The sequence below is a fragment of the Balaenoptera borealis genome (assembly GCF_965194805.1).
Source record: "Balaenoptera borealis genome assembly, chromosome: 2".
Lineage (NCBI taxonomy): Eukaryota > Metazoa > Chordata > Mammalia > Artiodactyla > Balaenopteridae > Balaenoptera > Balaenoptera borealis.
This window is the reverse complement of record NC_138867.1, coordinates 173463480-173482512: the sequence shown is the minus strand read 5'-3', so window position 1 is coordinate 173482512 and position 19033 is coordinate 173463480. Positions and strand designations below refer to the sequence as shown.

The following is a 19033-nucleotide window of genomic DNA, read 5'->3' as shown; positions in this document are numbered from 1 at the left end:
AGGACAGGCTTTCTCGGCCTTGGCACAGTGGACCCCTGGGGCCGTCTCGATCTCTGTGGTGGGGGCCGTCCTGGGCACCGTGGGGGGCAGAGCAGCATCCCTGGTTTTCGCCCACCAGATGCCAGTAGCACTACCCTCTCCCTCTCAGTCATGACAACCCCAAACGTCTCCTACTCACCCTCGTCAGTAAAAGCCACATTTCTGTGATCTCGCAGGGAGAGGCGCATTTCCTTATCCACGAGTGACGTCCCCAAGCTCCTCTCGTCCCCGTCCCAGACCAAGACTCAGGTAAAGCTTTAGGCGGCAGCTCTCACCCCTGAGGGTCCAAGCGCCACCAGAAGGGAACGGTGGATAGAATGCATGGTGGCACCGGGACCCCCAACTTCCCTCCGGAGAGGCCGCCTGCCCTTGCTTACCCAGCCCCCCGCCCCTACAGCCTTCCGCAGAAACCATGGACGGGGAGCCCAGCACGAAGAAGCTGGCCATCCAGAAGAAGAAGTCGGGTGACGCATCCTTGGGGACAGATGCTGGGCTGTCCCCAGGCTCCGTCGATTCTAAGTAAGTGTGGGGTTTTGGGGGTGGGCTCAGGCCGCCAGAGGACACCCAGGGTGTCCGGGTCCTCCAGTCCCAGAGCAGTCTGATCTCCTAAGCTGATCACACTTTTCTCACTTTTTTTTTTTTTTTTTTTTTTTTGGCCACATGGCTTGAAGGATCTTAGTTCCCTGACCAGGATTGAACCTGGGCCCTGGCAGTGAAAGCGCAGAGTCCTAACCACTGAACCACCAGGAAATTCCCATAAGCCGATTGCACCTTATTATGAAGCTCTTTTGGGGAGACGTTCGCTTAGCAGTTCCGTGAGGAGAAACCCATGCGGAGCTTGGGTTGTGGCCACATTGGGGTGAAATGATTCCCATTGAAACCTAGAGCCAGTGTGGGTCACCTCCTCTGAGGCCACAGACAGACAGTGTCCATTTGGCTGTTTATGGAATGAGAACCAGCTCCCAGCTCCTCCGTCCCCACATCCGGGAACCCCTCCTTGGTCCTTAGATAGCAAAAACTGGGCCAAGGCTCTGTCCCCAGAAAGCCTCTGCCACAGTGCTCTAGGCGGTTCACAGAGCAGAGGGGTTGGGCCCTGGGTCAGGGGAGCTGTGACCCAAAGTCAGGACGGGACCCTGAGGACAGTGAGGAACGGGCTGCCGTGGGAGGAGAGAGCCCCCTGCTTTCAGGAGACCCCACCACCAAAACAAAGTACCACAAACAGGGCGTCTTCAAACAATAGGAGTTTACTCTCTCGTGGTTCTGGAGGCCAGAAGTGTGAAATCAAGGTGTGGGCAGGGCCGTGTCTCCCTCCAAAGGATCTCGGGGAGGATCCTTCCTTGCCTCTTCCAGCTTCTGGGGGCTCCAGGCATTCGTTGGCTTGTGGCTGCATCACCCCCCCTCCAATCTCAGCCTCTGTCTTCACATGACATTCATCTCTCCCCTGTGTCTTCTCTTTTTCTGTCTCATATAAAGACACTTGTCATTGGCTTTAGAGCGCATCTGGGTAATCCAGGATGACTCAGAATCTTGAGATCCTTCATTTAGTGTCTTAGTCCATTCGGGCTGCTGTAACAAAACACCACAGACTGACCTGGAGCCTGGAAGTCCAAGATCAAGGTGCCAGCAGATTTGGTATCTGGTTCATAGACACCTTCTTCTTGCTGTGTCCTCACATGGCGGAAGTGGTGAGGGAGCTCTCTGGTGTCTCTTATAAGGGCATTAATCCCATTCATGATGGCTCCACCCTCGTGACCTAATCAACTCCCAAGGGCCCCACCTCCCGATAACCATCACACTGAGAGTTAGGCTTCAGCATACAGATACGGGGGGACACAAATATTCAGTCCATGGCATTTAGTCACATCTTCAAAGACCATTTTCCCAGATAAGATCATGCTTATAGGCCCCAAGGGTTAGCACATGGACATATCTTTTGGGTGGAGCCACCATTCACCCCATCACGTACCCAGTATCCATAGTACATGATTTGGTATTTATTCTTTAAGGTTTTTTTCCCCTAACCTTGTGCCTATAAAATAATCTTGGGGGAGGGGATGGGGGTAATTTTTTTTTAATATGAAAATGGGGTCACGCTGTGACCTCTGCTCAGCATCTCGCTCTTTTGCCCGACTCCCCTGTCAGTTCACACAGATCAACCGTATTTTTAGTGGCATCCCCTTCCAATGATAACCAAGAAAAGGGCTATTTCTCATTACAGTAAGTGGACCCTTGCTTTGGCCTCACATCTGCCTTCATTTCCTGAGGCTTAAGCGGAATCCCTTACTTTGTCCTACAGATCCACGTTTAAGAGACTTTTCCTGCATAAGAACAAGGATAAGAAATACAACCTGGAGGGCACAGAGGAGACAGAGAACACAGTACCCGGGCAAGTCGTACTGGAAGCCGCCGCCATGAAGAAGAATCTAGAAGGTTGGTCTCAGGGACAGACAGCAGAGCCACTGGGGCCCTTGAGGACCCAGCAGAGCCACTGGGGCCCTTGAGGACCGTCCCCAGATGGGGCCTTGAGTCAGCTGTGGGCCAAGCCCTGGTTGCGGGGCTTTGGGACTGGTCCCCATCCCCAGAGGCGCTCTCTGGCCGCGGACCTCAGTATGCGACAGCACAGGGCCCTGGTTCTCTGCACTCGTGACCATGCCCCAGAGGCCAACCTCAGTCCTCCCCAGGAACCCACTGCCCTTACCAGCTTCTCCTGCCTCCCGTCCCCCTCCCCAGCCCCCTCCAGCCACCAGCACCGCCACGTCACCGGCGAGAAGCACGCCAAGGAGCCAGGAGGCAAAGGGAAGAAGAACCGAAACCTCAAGATTGGCAAAATCACAGTGTCGGAGAAGTGGCGAGAGTCAGTGTTCCGCAAGATCACCAACGCCAACGAGCTCAAGTACCTGGATGAGTTCCTGCTCAACAAGGTGGGCCAGCCAGGGCCCTGGGCCTCCCCAGAAGGCCGTCTCCACCTGGCAGTTTTGCAAACCGTCACACCAAAGCCTTTATCAGGCGGGACTGGAAAGTCCAGGTCCACGGTTCCAACACACAGAAAGTTCTGGAAACCACACGCTTGTTCCTAAGTTTGGCATCAGCTGCTTTTCTGTAAAACCTGGCAGGGGTTCCCGAGAGATCGCTTATAGCCTACATTCATCCTGCTTGGTGGGGATGCTTACATTTTGCTACAAAATGTGTGTCTTACTATGGGGGGCTGCACAGAACGTGTGGAAGCGAGTCACACCTGAATCATCTGATTCTGGGACCCCCGCCCCTGCCGGAATCATCTAGAGCACACGTGCATGTGCACACATGGGTTGGGCGCCCAGCAGAGGCATTCTGTCCTGCAGTTCCTGCCCAGGAAGTTTGAGATCCGCTGTTTAAAGACACTTGGTTTGCTGTCTCAGAGCGCCCCTTGGGGACGGTGGCCCACTTTCTCACACATGTGAGAAAAGGGAAGCACTAGCATCCAGAATAATCTTCCAGGCAAGGCACCTGACACACCCGAGTCCTGCCAGGCTGCTCCTAGGTCATGTAACCTTTCTTTGTCCTGCCGCTCAGCTGCAGCTGAGCGTGAACAAATTATTTTATTTAGAACCCACTTTTACAAAATGCATGCAGTTCCAGGCAGTGATTGAGCACTTAGCGTGTGAGACAGAGGTGAAGAAATCACAGCCTGCACTCAGGGTATTCATGGCCCCAGCTGCAGGCAATCCCACAGCAAACAGTGTGGTGTTTGAGAGCTTCAGAGGGAGACAGCAGGCTGACAGGGACAGTTGAGGGGTGGAGGCATGGTGAAATGACCGGGCCATTTGAGGCAGCCCCCGTCCTGGAGCACAGCCAGGCATTGAGCGCCGGGGTGGGGCAGCAGGAAGGGCCCCAGTTAAACCAGTGTTTCTCAACCAGGGGTGAGCCTGCCCCCAGGGGACACCTGGCAACATCGGCAGATGTTTTTGGTCCCCACGAGCTACCGGCATCTGGTGGGGGAGGCCAGGGGTGCTGCTCAGTTCCCACAGTGAGTGATCCCCAAGACATCAGGGCTGCCACGAGGGCCGGGATGTTTCCCTGCAAGCCCAGGGGAGCCAAGGAAGGACTTGGGACAGGGCAGAGCTATGGCCGCCCAGATGCCCGGCCTGAGGAAACGTGGGGTCAGCACATCTCTCCCTTCCTCTCCAGATAAATGACCTGCGTTCCCAGAAGACTCCCATCGAGAGCTTATTCATCGAAGCCACCGAGAAGTTCCGAAGCAACCTCAAGACCATGTATTCCGTCCCTGTACGTGGAGCCCCCAGCCCCAGGGAGGGCCCCCGCGGCAGACCCCATGCCCTCCCCCGGGCACCCCCGTCCGTCTGTCTCACAGAGGGTCACATCCTGCATTGCCGCAGAACGGGAAGATCCATGTCGGCTACAAGGACCTGATGGAGAACTACCAGATCGTCGTGAGCAACCTGGCGGCCGAGCGCGGCGAGAAGGACACCAACCTGGTCCTCAATCTCTTCCAGTCGCTGCTGGACGAGTTCACCCGCGGGCACACCAAGAACGACTTCGAGCCTCCCAAGGTGGGTGCTACCGCTCCGGGCGAGGGAGGGTCCCGGCGCCAGGACGTCGCTGGGGTCGGGGTGTCCCCAGGGGACCCCACACAGAGCTGGCCTTTGTGCTCCCTCACAGCAGAGCAAAGCTCAGAAGAAGAAGCGGAAGCAGGAGCGTGCTGTGAGTATGTGTGTGCGCGCGTGTCTGTGTGTGCGCATGTGCACGCGGGCGGGCGTGTGTTTTCCTACCCGGCCTTAAGGGATCCCGGTCCTGAGACGCCGCAGGCAGTGTCCCCACTGTGCGGCCCCGTGGCGACCCCGTTGGGGGTCCACCTTCCCACTCGGCCCCCCGCCCCCACTGCTCCAGGTCCAGCAGCACAACGGGCACGTGTTCGCCAGCTATCAAGTGAGCATCCCCCAGTCGTGCGAGCAGTGCCTCTCCTACATCTGGCTCATGGACAAGGCCCTGCTCTGCAGTGGTGAGTGCCCCTCGCCCACCGATCGCCCACCGCGCCCCTGACCCCCCCAGGCCCCCCGACTCCCACCGCACAACCCCTGACCCCCCACCATGTCCCCAACCCCTCACGGTGCACCCAGGCCTTCACCCCAGCTACAGGGCCGATCCTCCCAGAGCACTGCCCTCACCACAGGGGCAGTAAGGCCGCACCTCACCCACTCAAACCCCCCGCTGTCACGCTGGGGCAGAGGCCAGTCCTCAACTGACCCCCAGGCCCCCGCCCCAACTCCGCAGTCTCCCCTCTGCATGCCTACCTGGGCAAGTCACCCTGGGCCCTATCTCCGGGTCTTTGTTCATGCTGCTCTCGCTGCCTGAAGTGCCGGCCCCTCCCCCATGTGCCAGGCGAGGCCAGTCAGTCCCCACAGGGACCCTGAGAGACAGGTGCAGCCCAGGGTGACCCAGCTGGCCCACAGTCAGGCAGCCAGGAGGTGGCCAAGGCCGGGTGGGAAGCCAGTCAGCCCCCCGGGCCCAGGCTGGGTCAGGCAGGCCTCTCGCACTGCTGTTTTCCTGCCAGGACCAGTCAGGGTTGGCTTTCTTTTCGGGCCAGGGTAATCTCTCCCCTTGGCCCCTGTGAGGAGCAGCCCACCACTCCGTGTCCATCATAAATACCCAGGCAGTTGTCACTGTCCTGAGACACGGGGACAGGCGGCCACGGGACCCGTGGGTCCCCGATGTGCTGTCAGTGACTACCCTCTCCCCCTCCCTCACCATGACCTCCTAGTGTGCAAGATGACCTGCCACAAGAAGTGTGTGCACAAGATTCAGACCTACTGCTCTTACACAAGTGGGAAGAAGGTGAGCCCGCTGGGGCCGGGAACTTTCCAGAACACCTGGGGGAGGCCGTTCTGAGAGATGTGGAGGAGAGGGTGTGCGAGGTGCCAGGCCAAGGCTGGGTGTCAGGTGGGAGCACGGAGCTGGTGGGAGGGGCTGGCCCCGAAGCAGAGCGCACCCCGGTCCTGTCAGAGCCCCCAGAGGGCCCCCCAAAGCTGGGGCCAGGCTTGTGTGTGCACCCCAAGCCTTGGCCCTGCTCTTCCCTCCTCCAGGTGGAAGGAAACCCCTACCCTGCACAGGGGAGGCGGGGTCCTACGGGCTGGCACAAGCCAGGATCAGCTGGGCCGAGGGGACTGTGGCACCTCACACAGGGACCCCCTGCCAGCAGCCATCCGGGGACCTCCCCAGCCCGGCACCTCTGGCAGCCGTGCAAGAGAGGACAAGGAGCAGGGGGGGACGGCGGCCACAGAGGAAGCCGGGCTGGCGGGGGGTGACAGGGAGGACAACCAGCCCAGGCCCGACCCTCACCCCCATCCCCGTCGTCGCAGATCGAGCCAGGCACTGAGCCGGGCCACTTTGGCGTGTGCGTGGACAGCCTGACCAGCGACAAGGTCTCAGTGCCCGTCGTGCTGGAGAAGCTTCTGGAACACGTGGAGATGCACGGCTTGTACACCGAGGGCCTCTACCGCAAGTCAGGTGCCGCTAACCGCACAAGGGAGCTCCGGCAGGCGCTGCAGACAGGTGGGTGCTGCGGACGGGTAGGTGTCAAGGGCAGGAGGGCACCGCGTGGGGCTCCAGGCTCAGCCCTCCTGCCTTCCCCGAGCTCACCGGCCGCCGCGCCCTCCCCGCAGACCCCACGGCGGTCAAACTGGAGAACTTTCCCATCCACGCCATCACCGGGGTGCTCAAGCAGTGGCTGCGGGAGCTGCCCGAGCCCCTCATGACCTTCGCCCAGTACGGCGACTTCCTCCGCGCCGTCGGTGAGTCCCACCGTGGCGAGAGCCGGCAGGTGGTCGAGGTCGGGGGTCAGAGCCTCGAGCATGTGCTGTGGCCGGTCAGGGAGGAGGGACCCCGTTGCCCCCAGCTGAGAAACCGGGCCCCAGACAGTCCGAGGCTACCCGGCGCCCTGGGGCCTGTCGGGTGAGGGCTGCAGGGAGCTGACCCCCGGGACCCTCCTAGAGCTGCCAGAGAAGCAGGAGCAGCTGGCCGCCATCTACGCCGTCCTGGAGCACCTGCCAGAAGCCAACCACAACTCCTTGGAGAGGCTCATCTTCCACCTGGTCAAGCAAGTGCCTGCCCTCCTGTTGCCCCGCCCTCTGGGGGGTGGGGTCCCAGCAAGAGCCGCGCCACGGCGTTCCCCGGGCTGGCGTTCTCTGGTGGCTCCACACCAGGATGTGAGCCCATACTGGGGGGTCCAGGAGGGGGGCCCCCGGCTTCTTTGTGGCGCCTCTCCACCCTGCAGGGGCGAGCGTTTCTCACCTGCCAGCTGCGGCAGCATCTTCCCAGCACCTTCCCGGGATCTGGACTCCGGGCTTGGGGCTCCCTGTGGCCACCCCCTAACTGCCGCTTGCTGCACAGGGTAGCCCTGCTTGAGGACGTGAACCGAATGTCACCCAGCGCACTGGCCATCATCTTTGCGCCCTGCCTCCTGCGCTGCCCCGACAACTCGGACCCACTGACCAGCATGAAGGATGTCCTCAAAATCACCACGTGAGTACCAGGACCGGCTGGCCCCCACCCCCCAACATGCGCTCAGGGCAGCCGAGCCAGGGATCCCACAACCTAAAGACGAGAGCCCTCTCCAGAATCCTAGGACTGGCCTGGCCTCGGTAGTGTGTAAGTGTGCCTGCAGAGGAAAGTCTAGAAGAACACAGCCCGATCACAACGGCCCCGGGAGGTGTCCTGAGCACTGGGGTCCTGGGTAAACTTCGTTTGGTCTGTCCACCCTTCTTTCTTTGCTAACGAACACACGTGACTTTTGTACTAAAACCGAACTTCTAACAAAGTCTGCGTGTGTGCTGGCTGCTGTGAGCGGCGAGCAGGGCTCTCCTGACAGACGAGGGACAAGAAGCAGCCTGGCCTCATGGTGGCATCGTAGGGCTCACACGTGCCCACACCCGGGTGGAGACCTGGCAGCATCTCCTCAAGCAGCAAGAGCATCCCTTCTGAGTTCTCTTGAGGGTGAAAAACCAAAAAAGGGGAGAAACCCCTCATCCTCTGTCCAGGGTGAGGGGCAGGTGGTGAAGCCCCACATTCCCAGCCTCTGGGAGCAGTGAGAGCCTGCAGCAAACAGAAGCGGTTTTCTCGAGGTTCCTTCTTCCCCGCAAACGATCTTCGAAAGTTCTCAGAAAGTGCTTCAAAAAAAAAAAAAAGTTCTCAGAAAGCGCCGCAAGGGACTTCCCTGGTGGTCCAGCGGTTAGGACTCAGTGCTCCCAATGCAGGGGGCCCAGGTTCGATCCCTGGTCCGGGAACTAGATCCCACATGCATGCCACAACTAAGATCCCACGTGCCACAACTGAGACCCCACGCAGCCAAATAAATAAATAAATATTTTTTTTGAAAACACACACACGAAAAAAAGAAAGTGCCTCAAAAAGAACTCAGAAAGGGACTTCCCTGGTGGTCCAGTGGTTAAGACTCCACGCGTCCACTGCAGGGGGCACGGGTTCGATCCCTGGTTGGGAAATGAAGATCCCACATTCCTTGCAGCACAGCCAAAATATAAAAATTAATTAAGAGGAAAAAAAAAACTCAGAAGGAGGTCAGCAGACATCCATCACTAAAAGGACATTGTTTAGACTTCGAGTTGTAAAAATAACCTGGGGACTTTCCTGGTGGCGCAGTGGTTAAGAATCCGCCTGCCAATGCAGGGGACACAGGTTCGAGCCCTGGTCCGGGAAGATCCCACATGCCGCGGAGCAACTAGGCCCGTGAGCCACAACTACTGAGTCTGCGCTCTGGAGCCCGCAAGCCACAGCTACTGAAGCCCACACACCACAACAAAGAGTAGCCCCCGCTCGCCGCAACTAGAGAAAGCCCGCGCGCAGCAATGAAGACCCAACGCAGCCAAAAATAAATAATAAATAAAATAAATAAATTAAAAAATAATAATAATAAGAACCTGTCACCCAAGGTGGTTTCAGGAGGCAAAACACAGGAAGGCCCAAGGGCTACGCCTGACAGTGCACACCCCACACCCCGGGCCACACTCAAGAGATCAATGAACAGCTGCTGGTAGGCAGAGTGGAGGAGAGTCCAGTGTGGCCCTGACACTACCTGGGCAGCGGTATGCTGTTGATGGATTTGCTTCCAGCATGTTCCTTGCGTTTTTTTTTTCTTATGTGGTCATGACAATGGGAAACCTGAGTCATGACTGCTTCTCCTCCAGGCTGAGTCTGTCCGGTCCCACCACACCCTCCCTGCCTCGGTACTGACCACTGAGGCTGGCCCTGACCACTGAGCAGATGTGCCTTGGGTCACAGCGCAGTTCTAGAGCCCTTGGGGCAGCTGCCTGCAGCCCCTGGGACAAATCACCCAACCTCCATGGTACTGTACTTCCTCCTTCAGACGAGGAGGCTTATTAAGACAAGGATTCAGGCTCAGAGAGGTGGGGTGAGCTACACGAGGTCACACAGTGAGTGAACTGGGGCCACGATGGGAGCCACAGCCATGTCCGTGGCCCTGCCTGGTCTCTGGGTCTCTGTCTCAGCCACCATGCCCCAGTCTCGGGCCAGCATCTCCCTAGATGCAGGCCCCCATGTTGACCATACCCCCCGAGGCGGTAGCTGAGTCGCCTTCTCCACAGGTGCGTGGAGATGCTGATCAAAGAACAGATGAGGAAGTACAAAGTGAAGATGGAGGAGATCACCCAGCTGGAGGCCGCCGAGAGCATCGCCTTCCGGAGGCTCTCTCTCCTGCGACAAAACGCTGTGAGCAACGCAGGGCGGGGCTTCGGTGGGGGCGGGGCCTTGTGGGAGTGGGGACCGGTGGGCGGGGTTTGGACATTGGGCGGGGTCTCACTTATCCGTCCAGCACACTCTCCCAGCACACCCTGGGCCACCGACAGCCTGACCTGAGGTCTCGTGGCAGCATGTTTAGGGGCTGATTCCTCACCTCGGCCAAAAGACCACCATCCTAGCTCAGCCTCAAGGCCAGCTGCCGCTCTCAGCAGTGGGGGTCCTGTCACCTACTTGGTGGTGGTCCTGGTCATCCTCCAGCCATGTCCCTGGCTGCCCTGGGCCCCCCCCACAGGGAAACGTTGCCACAGCAGAAGTGGCCTCACAGTGGGGGGGTAGAGGGATAAGAGGCCAGTCCCAGGCTCCTGTGGGAGGGTCCTGTCCTTGTCCCGACAGTCAGACGTGGCCTTATGCCCATGACTAGCGCCTGTGCCCTGGTCATGGCCCTGTGTGGTCACCCACTCTTCATCTCTCCCCCAGCCCTGGCCTCTCAAACTGGGGTTTTCGTCTCCTTATGAGGGGGTCCTGGTATGTACACGTACGGTGGGTCCTCCTCGCATGTCTCCCAGTGCGGTGCATGCTGGGGTTCCTCTCAACCCCTAGGGTCCTCGTAGGATAGAGCGAGCGTGTCCTAACCTTCTGGAAGTGCATGCTGGGGGAAACCCATTGCCTGCTGATTGCCTGTGCTGAAGATGACTAATGAGCCACGTGCCGGCCACTCGGTCCCTGCATGATCCCCGGAGAAGCCTCTCTAAGCCTAGCCATCCATGTCAGAACTAACCTCCCCCGGAGCTGCTCGCTCCACCCTCTCTCCATCCACAAGCACTGACCCCCACCCACCCAGAGGGGCTGGCCAGACCTGCCGCTTCTCTTTGCAGATCAAGAACCCCAAGGCCCGGATGAGCAGCAGCGGTGGCCTGGAGGAGCTGGGGGTGCTGCCAGAGGAGGAAGTGGCCGGCGGTGAAGAGGATCGCGAGAAAGAGATCCTAATTGAGCGGATCCAGTCCATCAAGGAGGAGAAGCAAGTGTCTCTCCGAACCCTTGCCACACTCGGCCGCCCTGTCCAGCCCCCATCCACTGGCCCCCCCCACTATAGGGGATCTGGCTGTTAGGAAGCTGATGGGCTAGGCTCAGTCCCGTGGTCCAGTGCCCACCTCACGGGGTGCTGCTGTCCTAAAACACAGCCTAAGCTCGTTAAACCCCCTGCTTGACCACAGGGAATCACGGTGGTCCATAGGGAGAGAAGGGAAACAGAGGGGTGATGCCTGAACTTTGTCTTAAAGTTGGCCTTAGCTAGGGCGATCCACCAGTTTGTTGTCCGGTCAAGATGGAAGTATGAAGGGAGATGCTGTTTAAAAATTATGCCAGGAGAACAGGTGTAATCCAGGCCCCCTGGGCATCCTAGCCTTAGGAGTAGGGTAGGGCACTCCAGGCAGAGGGAACAACATGTGCAAAGGTCCTGAGGCAGGAGCCCCTCACTAGCTGAGTACTAACTAGGCCAGATGCCTGGCTTCCCTCAGCAGCCTGACACCTTCCTCACATGAGCTTCACTGAGTCAGGGGCATTTTGGGCCAGGTGTGCTTTTGGGGTTGGGTTTGGGGTGCTGGGGGCAGGGAGACCCCTCCAGGACCAGGATGACCCACTCTGTCCCCTACTGGCCTGGCACTTTTCCGTGGGGTGGTCTTCCACCATGGAACAGCCTTAGACACTGTGACCCTGTCATCCCCAGGGAGGACATCACGTACCGGCTGCCAGAGCTGGACCCTCGAGGCTCCGATGAGGAGAACCTGGACTCAGAGACATCAGCTAGCACCGAGAGCCTGTTGGAAGAGCGGGCTGGGCGGGGGGCCTCGGAAGGTCAGTATTAAGGTAGCGTCTGCTTTTTTCCTTCCCATGTCCACACCCAGCAGGCCCCCGGGCGAGGGTCCATCTGCCGACCCTGAAGCTGCAGTAACCCTGCCATCTGTCTCTCAAAAGGGCCCCTCGCGCCTGCTCTCCCCTGCCCCAGCGCACCCACCCCGAGCCCCCTCCCCGAGGCGGCCGCCCCTCCTCGACGAAGGCCGTCGTCCTTCATGACGGTTAGAGTGAAGACCCCCCGGCGGACCCCCATCATGCCCACGGCCAACATCAAGCTCCCGCCCGGCCTGCCCTCCTATCTCCCTGGCCGGGCGCCAGGTGCCCAGGAAGCTGCCACCCCGGTGAGGCGCCGAGAGCCACCTGCTCGCCGCCCAGACCAGGTACACTCTGTGTATATCACACCCGGCACCCACCTGCCCACTCAGGGCCCTCAGGAGCCCCTGGACAAGGACGACCGGCCACCCGGGACCAAGCGGAGGTACTCGGACCCCCCAACCTACTGCCTGCCCCCTGCCTCGGGCCAGGCCAATGGCTGAGGGCCCACAGCTGTCAGAGTCCGCATATCCAAGGACGACCCGGTGCCAGAGCTGGGTGCCAGAGCTCCAGAGCCAGCATTCAGTGGTCTGAGAAGGATCCGGAATGAAAAGCTCCAAGAGCGATGTGAGGTGGGCACCGACTCCAAGTGAGTGCAGGCAGGGAGAGGCCGGCTGAGGCCCGGCTGCCCTTGCTGAGCCCCTACGTCACACGGAGTCGCCCGCCCAGAGCACCGAATCATGGCAGGCAGCCTGGCATCTCCCATCTCCCCTTTTGTACGTTTTTCTGGTCACTGTTTCTTTGGGCGTGGTTTACATAACTTTAAACTGTAACAGCCTTAACAGAAGACCAAATTGTTTTTTTATATGTGTATGTACAAACTTTTATATTAACGCCCTGCATCTCCCTTATAACCTGGACATGAGTCTTCAGAGTAAAGGCCACACAGCCGCGAAGCTTTGGAGGCTCAGACCCACGCTGAGGGACAGCTCTGGGGACAGTCTGAGGGCTAGGACCCTGCACGAGGGGTTTGAACACTTGTGGCCCCTGACTGCCCCAAGTCTGTCTTGGACTCGTATTCTGGCCCGGCCAGTGGCCACCTGGCCGACGTGCATTCGAGGGAACAGTGAGCCTTCCGTGGTGATCAAGACTGTTGGCTGGAGACAGGACACGAGGTTGTAGGCAGCCTCCACTCCAGGCACCACAGACCTCACATCCCAGGGAGACTCGAAGGTGACCATCATTCCTTGGTCCACTGTGCCCTGGACACAGGAGGCTGGAGGAGGCCACCCTTGGCACTGCCCGCCCCATGTGGCAGAACAGGAGCCCGCAACTCAGGACCGCTCATGGGTGGGGAGGGCAAGGCCTGGGGTTGTATGTCCCTACAAGTCTACAGTGACAGCCTGGACATCTGGCATCTCCGGAGCGGGGCTCCCCTCTTAGGCTCAGCCCACTCTCTGGACACATGGCCCCAGGTCTGGAACAAAAGGCACCCACAGGCCGTGTGAAATTAAAAAAAAAAAAGTGCCTGAGAGGTGTCTGCATGCAGTTCCTACTCAGGCCAGCTCCAGGCTGAAAGGGCAGGGGTTGGCGGGTGGGGGTCAGCCCTGTGGCCTCAGCCAAGAGGGGTACAGGGCAGGGATTGGGCCCCTTGCCTGGAAGGAGCTGCCTTGTTCCTCCAACTGACTTTGCTGTTTGTTACTAGAATTTCACACATAGTTTTCACACAAGGGACGTGGGCTTTGCTGGAAGTTCTTTTTATTGATCCAGAAAGCTGGGAAAGCAGGCAGCTCCTAGCAGAGCCACATTCAGTGAGGAGAGCCTGCTGTCCTGGGAGCTGCCTCCTGTCACACCTAGCCTCTCCCCAGCCAGGGCTTAAATGTCAACTGATGGGGCCGTCCACCCTGGGTGGGGAGTGGGGAGTCAGTCCTGGTGGACCCACTACAACCGGAAGCAACACTACCACCACCACCACCCCCAACCACCACAGAAGAGCTCCCAGGTTGCAACCAAATGGGCAGTTGTGGGAACTGGCTGGCAGGTGGGTCCTTTGGGGCGGGGGAGTTGGAGACCATGACAAACCGGAGTTTCAATGGCACATGCAAGGAAGAGTTGGTGGGCTAGTCCAGGGCCACACAGCTGGAGCGGGGCAGGGCTGGGATTCAGACCCTGCCCTGTCTGCCTCTAGAGCCCCCCTTTAGCAATACCCTGAGTTTGGTCTCATCCATGGTACTTTACAGGGCACCAGGCCCACCTGTGTGACCTGGACACAGGTGACCTGAAGGATGGGGAGATGGTTAAGGGCTGCATGCCAGGCTTCAGTCCCTGTGAAGCCCCTATCCTCACCCTGTCCACTCCAGGAGGGGGGACTCGAACAAGGGGCCTTGGCTTCCTGGGGACGCAGGGGGGGGTTCCGTCCATGGGGGTCTGGGCATTGGGGGTGACCTCTTGCTCCCAGGTTTAGTCCATGTCACTGCCACACTGCCAGTTTCCCAAGGGAGGAGACAGGTCCAGAAAAACTTAAACGCAGAAGGCCACGGTGGGAGGTGGTGTCAGTCAGGGCTGGGACGGGATATCATGGCTGCAAAGTTTGGAAATCATGGCCCGTAAGTCTTGGATTCCAAAGTCCCAGGTCAGAGCCTCTCCCCCAGGAGAATCTTCCCCTAGGCTGCCTGGATGCGGAAGAGCTCAGTGTGGGAAGAACCCAGGAAGGAGTGGGGAGCGGGGGGGGGGGAGGGGGAATTTTGAGCAGGGGGGAAGTAATGAGCAAGTCACGCGTTGCACGTGGGCCTGACAACGAAGGACTCGACCCTTTCAACCCTTCGGGAAGGGTTAAGATGCTCGCGAGGATAAGCAAGCGATTGAGCCCTGAGTAAATACGGACTGGATGGCGCCTCTAATTGAAACAAGACAAGAGTGAGAGAGCAAACGCCCAAACAGGAACGAGAAAGCCCCAAATAAGAATGAGAGAGCAAAACAGGGCACTTCCGCCCGGAAGGAGGCCAACGAAAGGCACTTCCGCCATCTCTTAAGATGGCGCCGGCGGAAGGGGCGGGGTACCGCTGGGTGGTGATGGCAGCGTCGAGGCTGGAGCTGAACCTGGTGCGGCTGCTGTGCCGCTGCGAGGCGATGGCAGCGGAGAAGCGGGACCCGGACGACTGGCGTCTAGAAAAGGTGAGGGAAGCCCGGGTGTCCGCGTAGAGCCCGAATCCCGGAGGGTGGTCCCCGCAGCCGGAGGCCACCGGGCCCGACTCCCCCACCCCGCCAGCCAATGAGGCCACGCTCCTGCCGGTTGGCTCCGCCACGTCCGTTTGCGCTGCTCCCCCACCTCCTCCCTGGGGCTCAGCTGGTCCCGCCTCCTTGATACTTGGCTCCTCCCGTTCCAGCCCCGCCCCCGTCCTGGCCCCGCCCCTTAGTGGCTCTAATCCCTTTGAGCCAGACGGTGGGGGGGGGGGCACTGGGCTGACACCCCACTTTTCGTCCCCAGTACGTGGGAGCCCTCGAGGACATGCTGCAGGCCCTGAAGGCACAGGCGAGGTGAGTGCAGACCGCCACAAGTGTTCAAATCTGGGGCAGGGAGTAGAGTACCGGATCCCTGGTCTCCAGTCCCTCCCTGCTAAGAACCTTCCCTGAACGGGGGACAGTGGGCAGGTTTTCTTTTTCCTCTTCTCCCCTTCTAGCAAACCGGTCTCCGAGGTAATCAATGAATATTCTCGCAAGGTAGATTTTCTGAAGGGGATGCTGCAGGCAGAGAAGCTGGTGAGTAAGGGGCACCTCTGTCTCCTCAGCCTTCATCGTGCTCACCTGGGACCTGCCCCTCTGGTGACCCCTCTGCCCTCTTCTGCAGACCTCCTCCTCAGAGAAGGCACTAGCCAACCAGTTCCTGGCCCCTGGCCGAGTACCAACTACAGCCAGGGAACGGGTACCTGCCACGAAGACAGTACACCTACAGTCACGGGCCCGGTACACCAGTGAGATGCGGAGTGAGCTGCTAGGCACGGTAGGGCTCCCTCCCTGGTCCCTGGGAAGCTTCAGCTGGGGACAGGAGTTCAGTGCCTGGGGGTGGCCAGAACAACAAATACTGTCAGGTGCAGGGATCCTAGGGGGCCCAACAGACTCTGCCCTGGACCATCAGAGAAAGCTTCCCAACAGAGAGGCACTGCAGGTAGGGCTTTGCTAGGTGAATAAGAGTTTTGGTACAAGGCAAAAATGGCACATCTCTGCTTAAGCCCCAGAGTTGGCCAGAGTAAGGTTTGGCCCCTGCCTCACCACACACAGATGAGTTTTTTCATCTGTAAAATAGGACGACAAATGCCTCTATGAGCACTTTATGTGGATCAGCTAAACCCTGCAAAATATGAGCTGTTGTTTTCAGTTTGAAGATGAGAAAACTGAGGCTCAGAGGGCACAGGACTTGTCCAGGGTCCTGACTGAGGGTGGGCAGTTTCTGGGAGCAGAGAGAACAGGTCTGGGGGCATGGCAAGGTGGGTGACTTCATGCCTCTCCTTTTTTCCCACAGGACTCTAGTGAAGGTGAGTCATCCTGAGCAGAACAGGACTCAAGGCCTGGGACAGACGTGTGTCCTTGCTGCCCCACACCTCACGCCTAACCTGGCTCCCACAGGGTCTTCCACAGCCCAGGGAGAGTGTGTCCAGGGGCATTACCGAGTTACGCTTGGAAGCGGTGCCAGGACAGAGGAGGGGCCCCCAGAGGAAACAAAGTTGGACACTCCCAGCCCAAGGGGCCAAGGCTGGCTAGAGGGAAGGACTTGGGACCTGGGGGAGCCCAAATGAGGAAAACTTCCCAGAAGGGAGTACTTTGAAGCCTGATCAGGAGCCCGCCCACTGGGGAGCAGACAAGATGGGAAACAGCATTATGAGTAGCAGACACATCCCAGGCAATGGTCAGGAAGCTGGAAAACAACAAACCCATTCTCTCTTTCTTCCTGCTTGGCCTGTTTTGCTTCCAGAGCCTGAACTGGATGTGAGGAAGAGAACGTGAGTATCTTCAGCCCTTGGGCAGCATTGGGGGCAGGGGGGTTGGACAGACCTTGGGCCACTAAAGCGTCACCACGAAGCGTCTAGACCACCAATCAGGGAATTCCCCAGCAGTCCAGTGGTTAGGGCTCTGTGCTCTCACTGCCAAGGGCCCGGGTTCAATCCCTGGTCAGGGAACTAAGATCCTACAAGATGTGCGGCATGGCCAAAAATAAAAATTAAAATTAAATTAAAATTAAAAAAATAAACCACCAATCAAAGGCCACTTCTGAGGATGTTCTTCCCAGAAACCAAAGCAAAAAAGGGGAAACAGCCCCAAGCAGGGCAGTGGCTAGAACCACAACCTCTGGGTTTCTTGAGAACATGTTAGTTTCTTCCCTCCTCCCCCCACCCCCGCTCCTACCCACCTGTCTACCCATCTGTGGGTCAGTGGGGTGGCAGGGCCCAGGCCAGGGGATGAGAAGCAGTCAGCAGCCGAGCTAGACCTCGTCCTGCAGCGACACCAGAACCTCCAGGAGAAGCTGGCAGAGGAGATGCTAGGCCTGGCACGGAGCCTCAAGACCCACACACTGGCTGCCCAGACTGTCATCAAGAAGGACAACCAGGTATGAGGACTCTGGGAACTCTAAAGCCTCTGCCCTGGGGCATCAGAGAAGGCTTCCCAGCAGAAGGTCTCTATGGCTGGGGCTTGACTGGATGAATAGGAGTTTGGCAGAAGGCAAAAATGGCATTCCCAGCAGAGGAAACAGCACTGGCAAGGGCCAAGAGGTGTAGATTTGCTCCAGCGCAGTAGGAAGAGGCCACACTTGGACCCAGTCCTGTTGACATTCTCCCCACCTCACCCTCAGACCCTGTCGCACTCACTCAAGATGGCCGACCAGAACCTGGAGAAGCTGAAGACAGAATCTGAGCGGCTGGAGCAGCACACACAGAAGTCAGTCAACTGGCTGCTCTGGGCCATGCTTATTATCGTCTGCTTCATCTTCATCAGCATGATCCTCTTCATCCGTATCATGCCCAAACTCAAATAAAGACCTGGCCTGGCCCACCTCACCTGTCCTCTCTCTGCCCTCCACCCCTGTCCAGGGGTACCTTTGCGGTGGGCAACGTGAAGGGAAGGCCCTTGGTGCCCCTGAGAGCCACAGAGAGCACATGAGCAGGGGAGGAAGGAGGTCAGGCTTGGGGGGGTGGAGACAGTGACTCAGCAAACCTGCCTCCCGTTCCCCCCTGGTACCTACCTCACACTGGACAAGGCAGGGCCCCTAGAGGCCCCAGGAGCTCCCAATCTGATAGAGTCAGAGTCAGACACATTCCTGTGGGGTCAGAGTAAGGTTTGGAGGGTGGGGGAGGAGTGGGGCCATGCGTGGAGGCCAGCCTGGAGGAGGGGTGTCAGTGCTGGGCCTTCCTTGGGATTGAAGGTGATAATTCAGAGACAAGGCTTAGCCCACCCGCTGCCACAGCCTAAGATCTTATGACATTGCAGATGCTTCACATAGGCATTCAGCAAACACATGAGAATCAGTGGAGACCCTGCCCTGCCCAGGTCACAGTCTGATCATTTCAGACAAGAACTGGGTGGGCATTGGAGTTGGGACCCTGGAAGGGATTATTGAGCACGAGTCCAGGGGGATTGTGGGTCCTGGGCTCTGCTTACCCCCACTCCAGATGTCAGGGGCAAAGTCTGTCCGGGGGGTGACTGAGGGAGCTTGGTAAGGAAGACTGGACAGGAGGCATCTGTCCCAGACCATGGGAGCATGAGCACTGTGGGACGTGCACGGGGTTGCCCACGTGGACCCCACCCCCACCCCATCAGCATGGGTGTAAAACCACCAAGAAGAGCTTTTAAAAACTCTAGTGGCAGTTTTTAAAGCTTTTTTGAAAGCTCTAGTGGCAACTTTTAAAAAATAGATCATAAGAAGGAGGCTCATGCTTGTGACTCAGGGATGGTTCATTATTAGGAAGCATTAGTGGCCACATTAATGCACCAGGAAGCAAAAATCATAGGGTGAAATGGTACTTTGTACTGTTCACAGCATCCATTACTCAAAGTCTCTTAATGAAAAATAAGGAATAGATGGATGTTTTCCTCACTGAACTGAAAAACCTCAAGCCAAAGGCAGTGTTGAGTTTAACGGGCAAATACTCGAAGTTTTGCCATCCAAGTGAAGAAAGTGAGGTGGGGATGGGGGGATGCCCACAGTCCACCCACCCCCTCCCTTGATTTAATATTGTCTGGAGATGCTAGTCAATGCAACTAGACAAGAAAAAGAAATGAAATTTTAAAATGAGAAAAGAGGTAAAATTATTTGTAGATGATGCAACCATCTATATAAAATATCCAA

At 58.2% G+C, this 19033-nt stretch overlaps 2 protein-coding genes across 19 annotated transcripts in view; both read left to right on the top strand.

Moving 5' to 3' along the window:
* The window catches only part of MYO9B (myosin IXB), an 89738-nt gene extending 76517 nt beyond the window's left edge, over positions 1-13221 (top strand). For 8 of the 18 annotated variants that reach the window (XM_082383001.1, XM_082383015.1, XM_082383010.1 and 5 more), the window contains 18 exons: positions 216-288; positions 437-558; positions 2336-2469; positions 2770-2960; positions 4207-4305; positions 4416-4589; positions 4699-4740; positions 4927-5038; positions 5798-5871; positions 6396-6588; positions 6699-6827; positions 7027-7132; positions 7426-7557; positions 9654-9777; positions 10285-10332; positions 10683-10825; positions 11534-11661; positions 11782-13221. In XM_082383001.1, the coding sequence (XP_082239127.1) occupies positions 216-288; positions 437-558; positions 2336-2469; positions 2770-2960; positions 4207-4305; positions 4416-4589; positions 4699-4740; positions 4927-5038; positions 5798-5871; positions 6396-6588; positions 6699-6827; positions 7027-7132; positions 7426-7557; positions 9654-9777; positions 10285-10332; positions 10683-10825; positions 11534-11661; positions 11782-12197 (2440 nt within the window). In that variant the 3' untranslated portion in view covers positions 12198-13221. Of the gene's footprint in view, positions 1-215; positions 289-436; positions 559-2335; positions 2470-2769; positions 2961-4206; positions 4306-4415; positions 4590-4698; positions 4741-4926; positions 5039-5797; positions 5872-6395; positions 6589-6698; positions 6828-7026; positions 7133-7425; positions 7558-9653; positions 9778-10284; positions 10333-10682; positions 10830-11533; positions 11674-11781 lie in introns of all 18 variants that reach the window. The other 10 variants (XM_082383006.1, XM_082383004.1, XM_082383005.1 and 7 more) reach the window with 6 other exon arrangements.
* A 1221-nt stretch (positions 13222-14442) lies between these two features.
* On the top strand, positions 14443-17741 carry USE1 (unconventional SNARE in the ER 1). Its single transcript, XM_082383057.1, has 8 exons — positions 14443-14868; positions 15182-15231; positions 15375-15453; positions 15542-15694; positions 16214-16226; positions 16664-16691; positions 17122-17296; positions 17540-17741. The coding sequence occupies exons 1-8, from the start codon at positions 14728-14730 to the stop codon at positions 17720-17722; spliced, it is 822 nt and encodes a 273-aa protein (XP_082239183.1). The 5' UTR covers positions 14443-14727; the 3' UTR covers positions 17723-17741.
* Positions 17742-19033: the final 1292 nt, after the last annotated feature.

Bases quoted from the DNA above. Each gene is read 5' to 3' on its own strand.
- USE1 (XM_082383057.1), top strand. From the start codon at position 14,728: ATGGCGCCGGCGGAAGGGGCGGGGTACCGCTGGGTGGTGATGGCAGCG. The intron at 15,232-15,374 runs GTGAGTGCAGAC...CTCCCCTTCTAG, and splicing joins GCCCTGAAGGCACAGGCGAG to CAAACCGGTCTCCGAGGTAA. The intron at 17,297-17,539 runs GTATGAGGACTC...CCTCACCCTCAG, and splicing joins TCATCAAGAAGGACAACCAG to ACCCTGTCGCACTCACTCAA.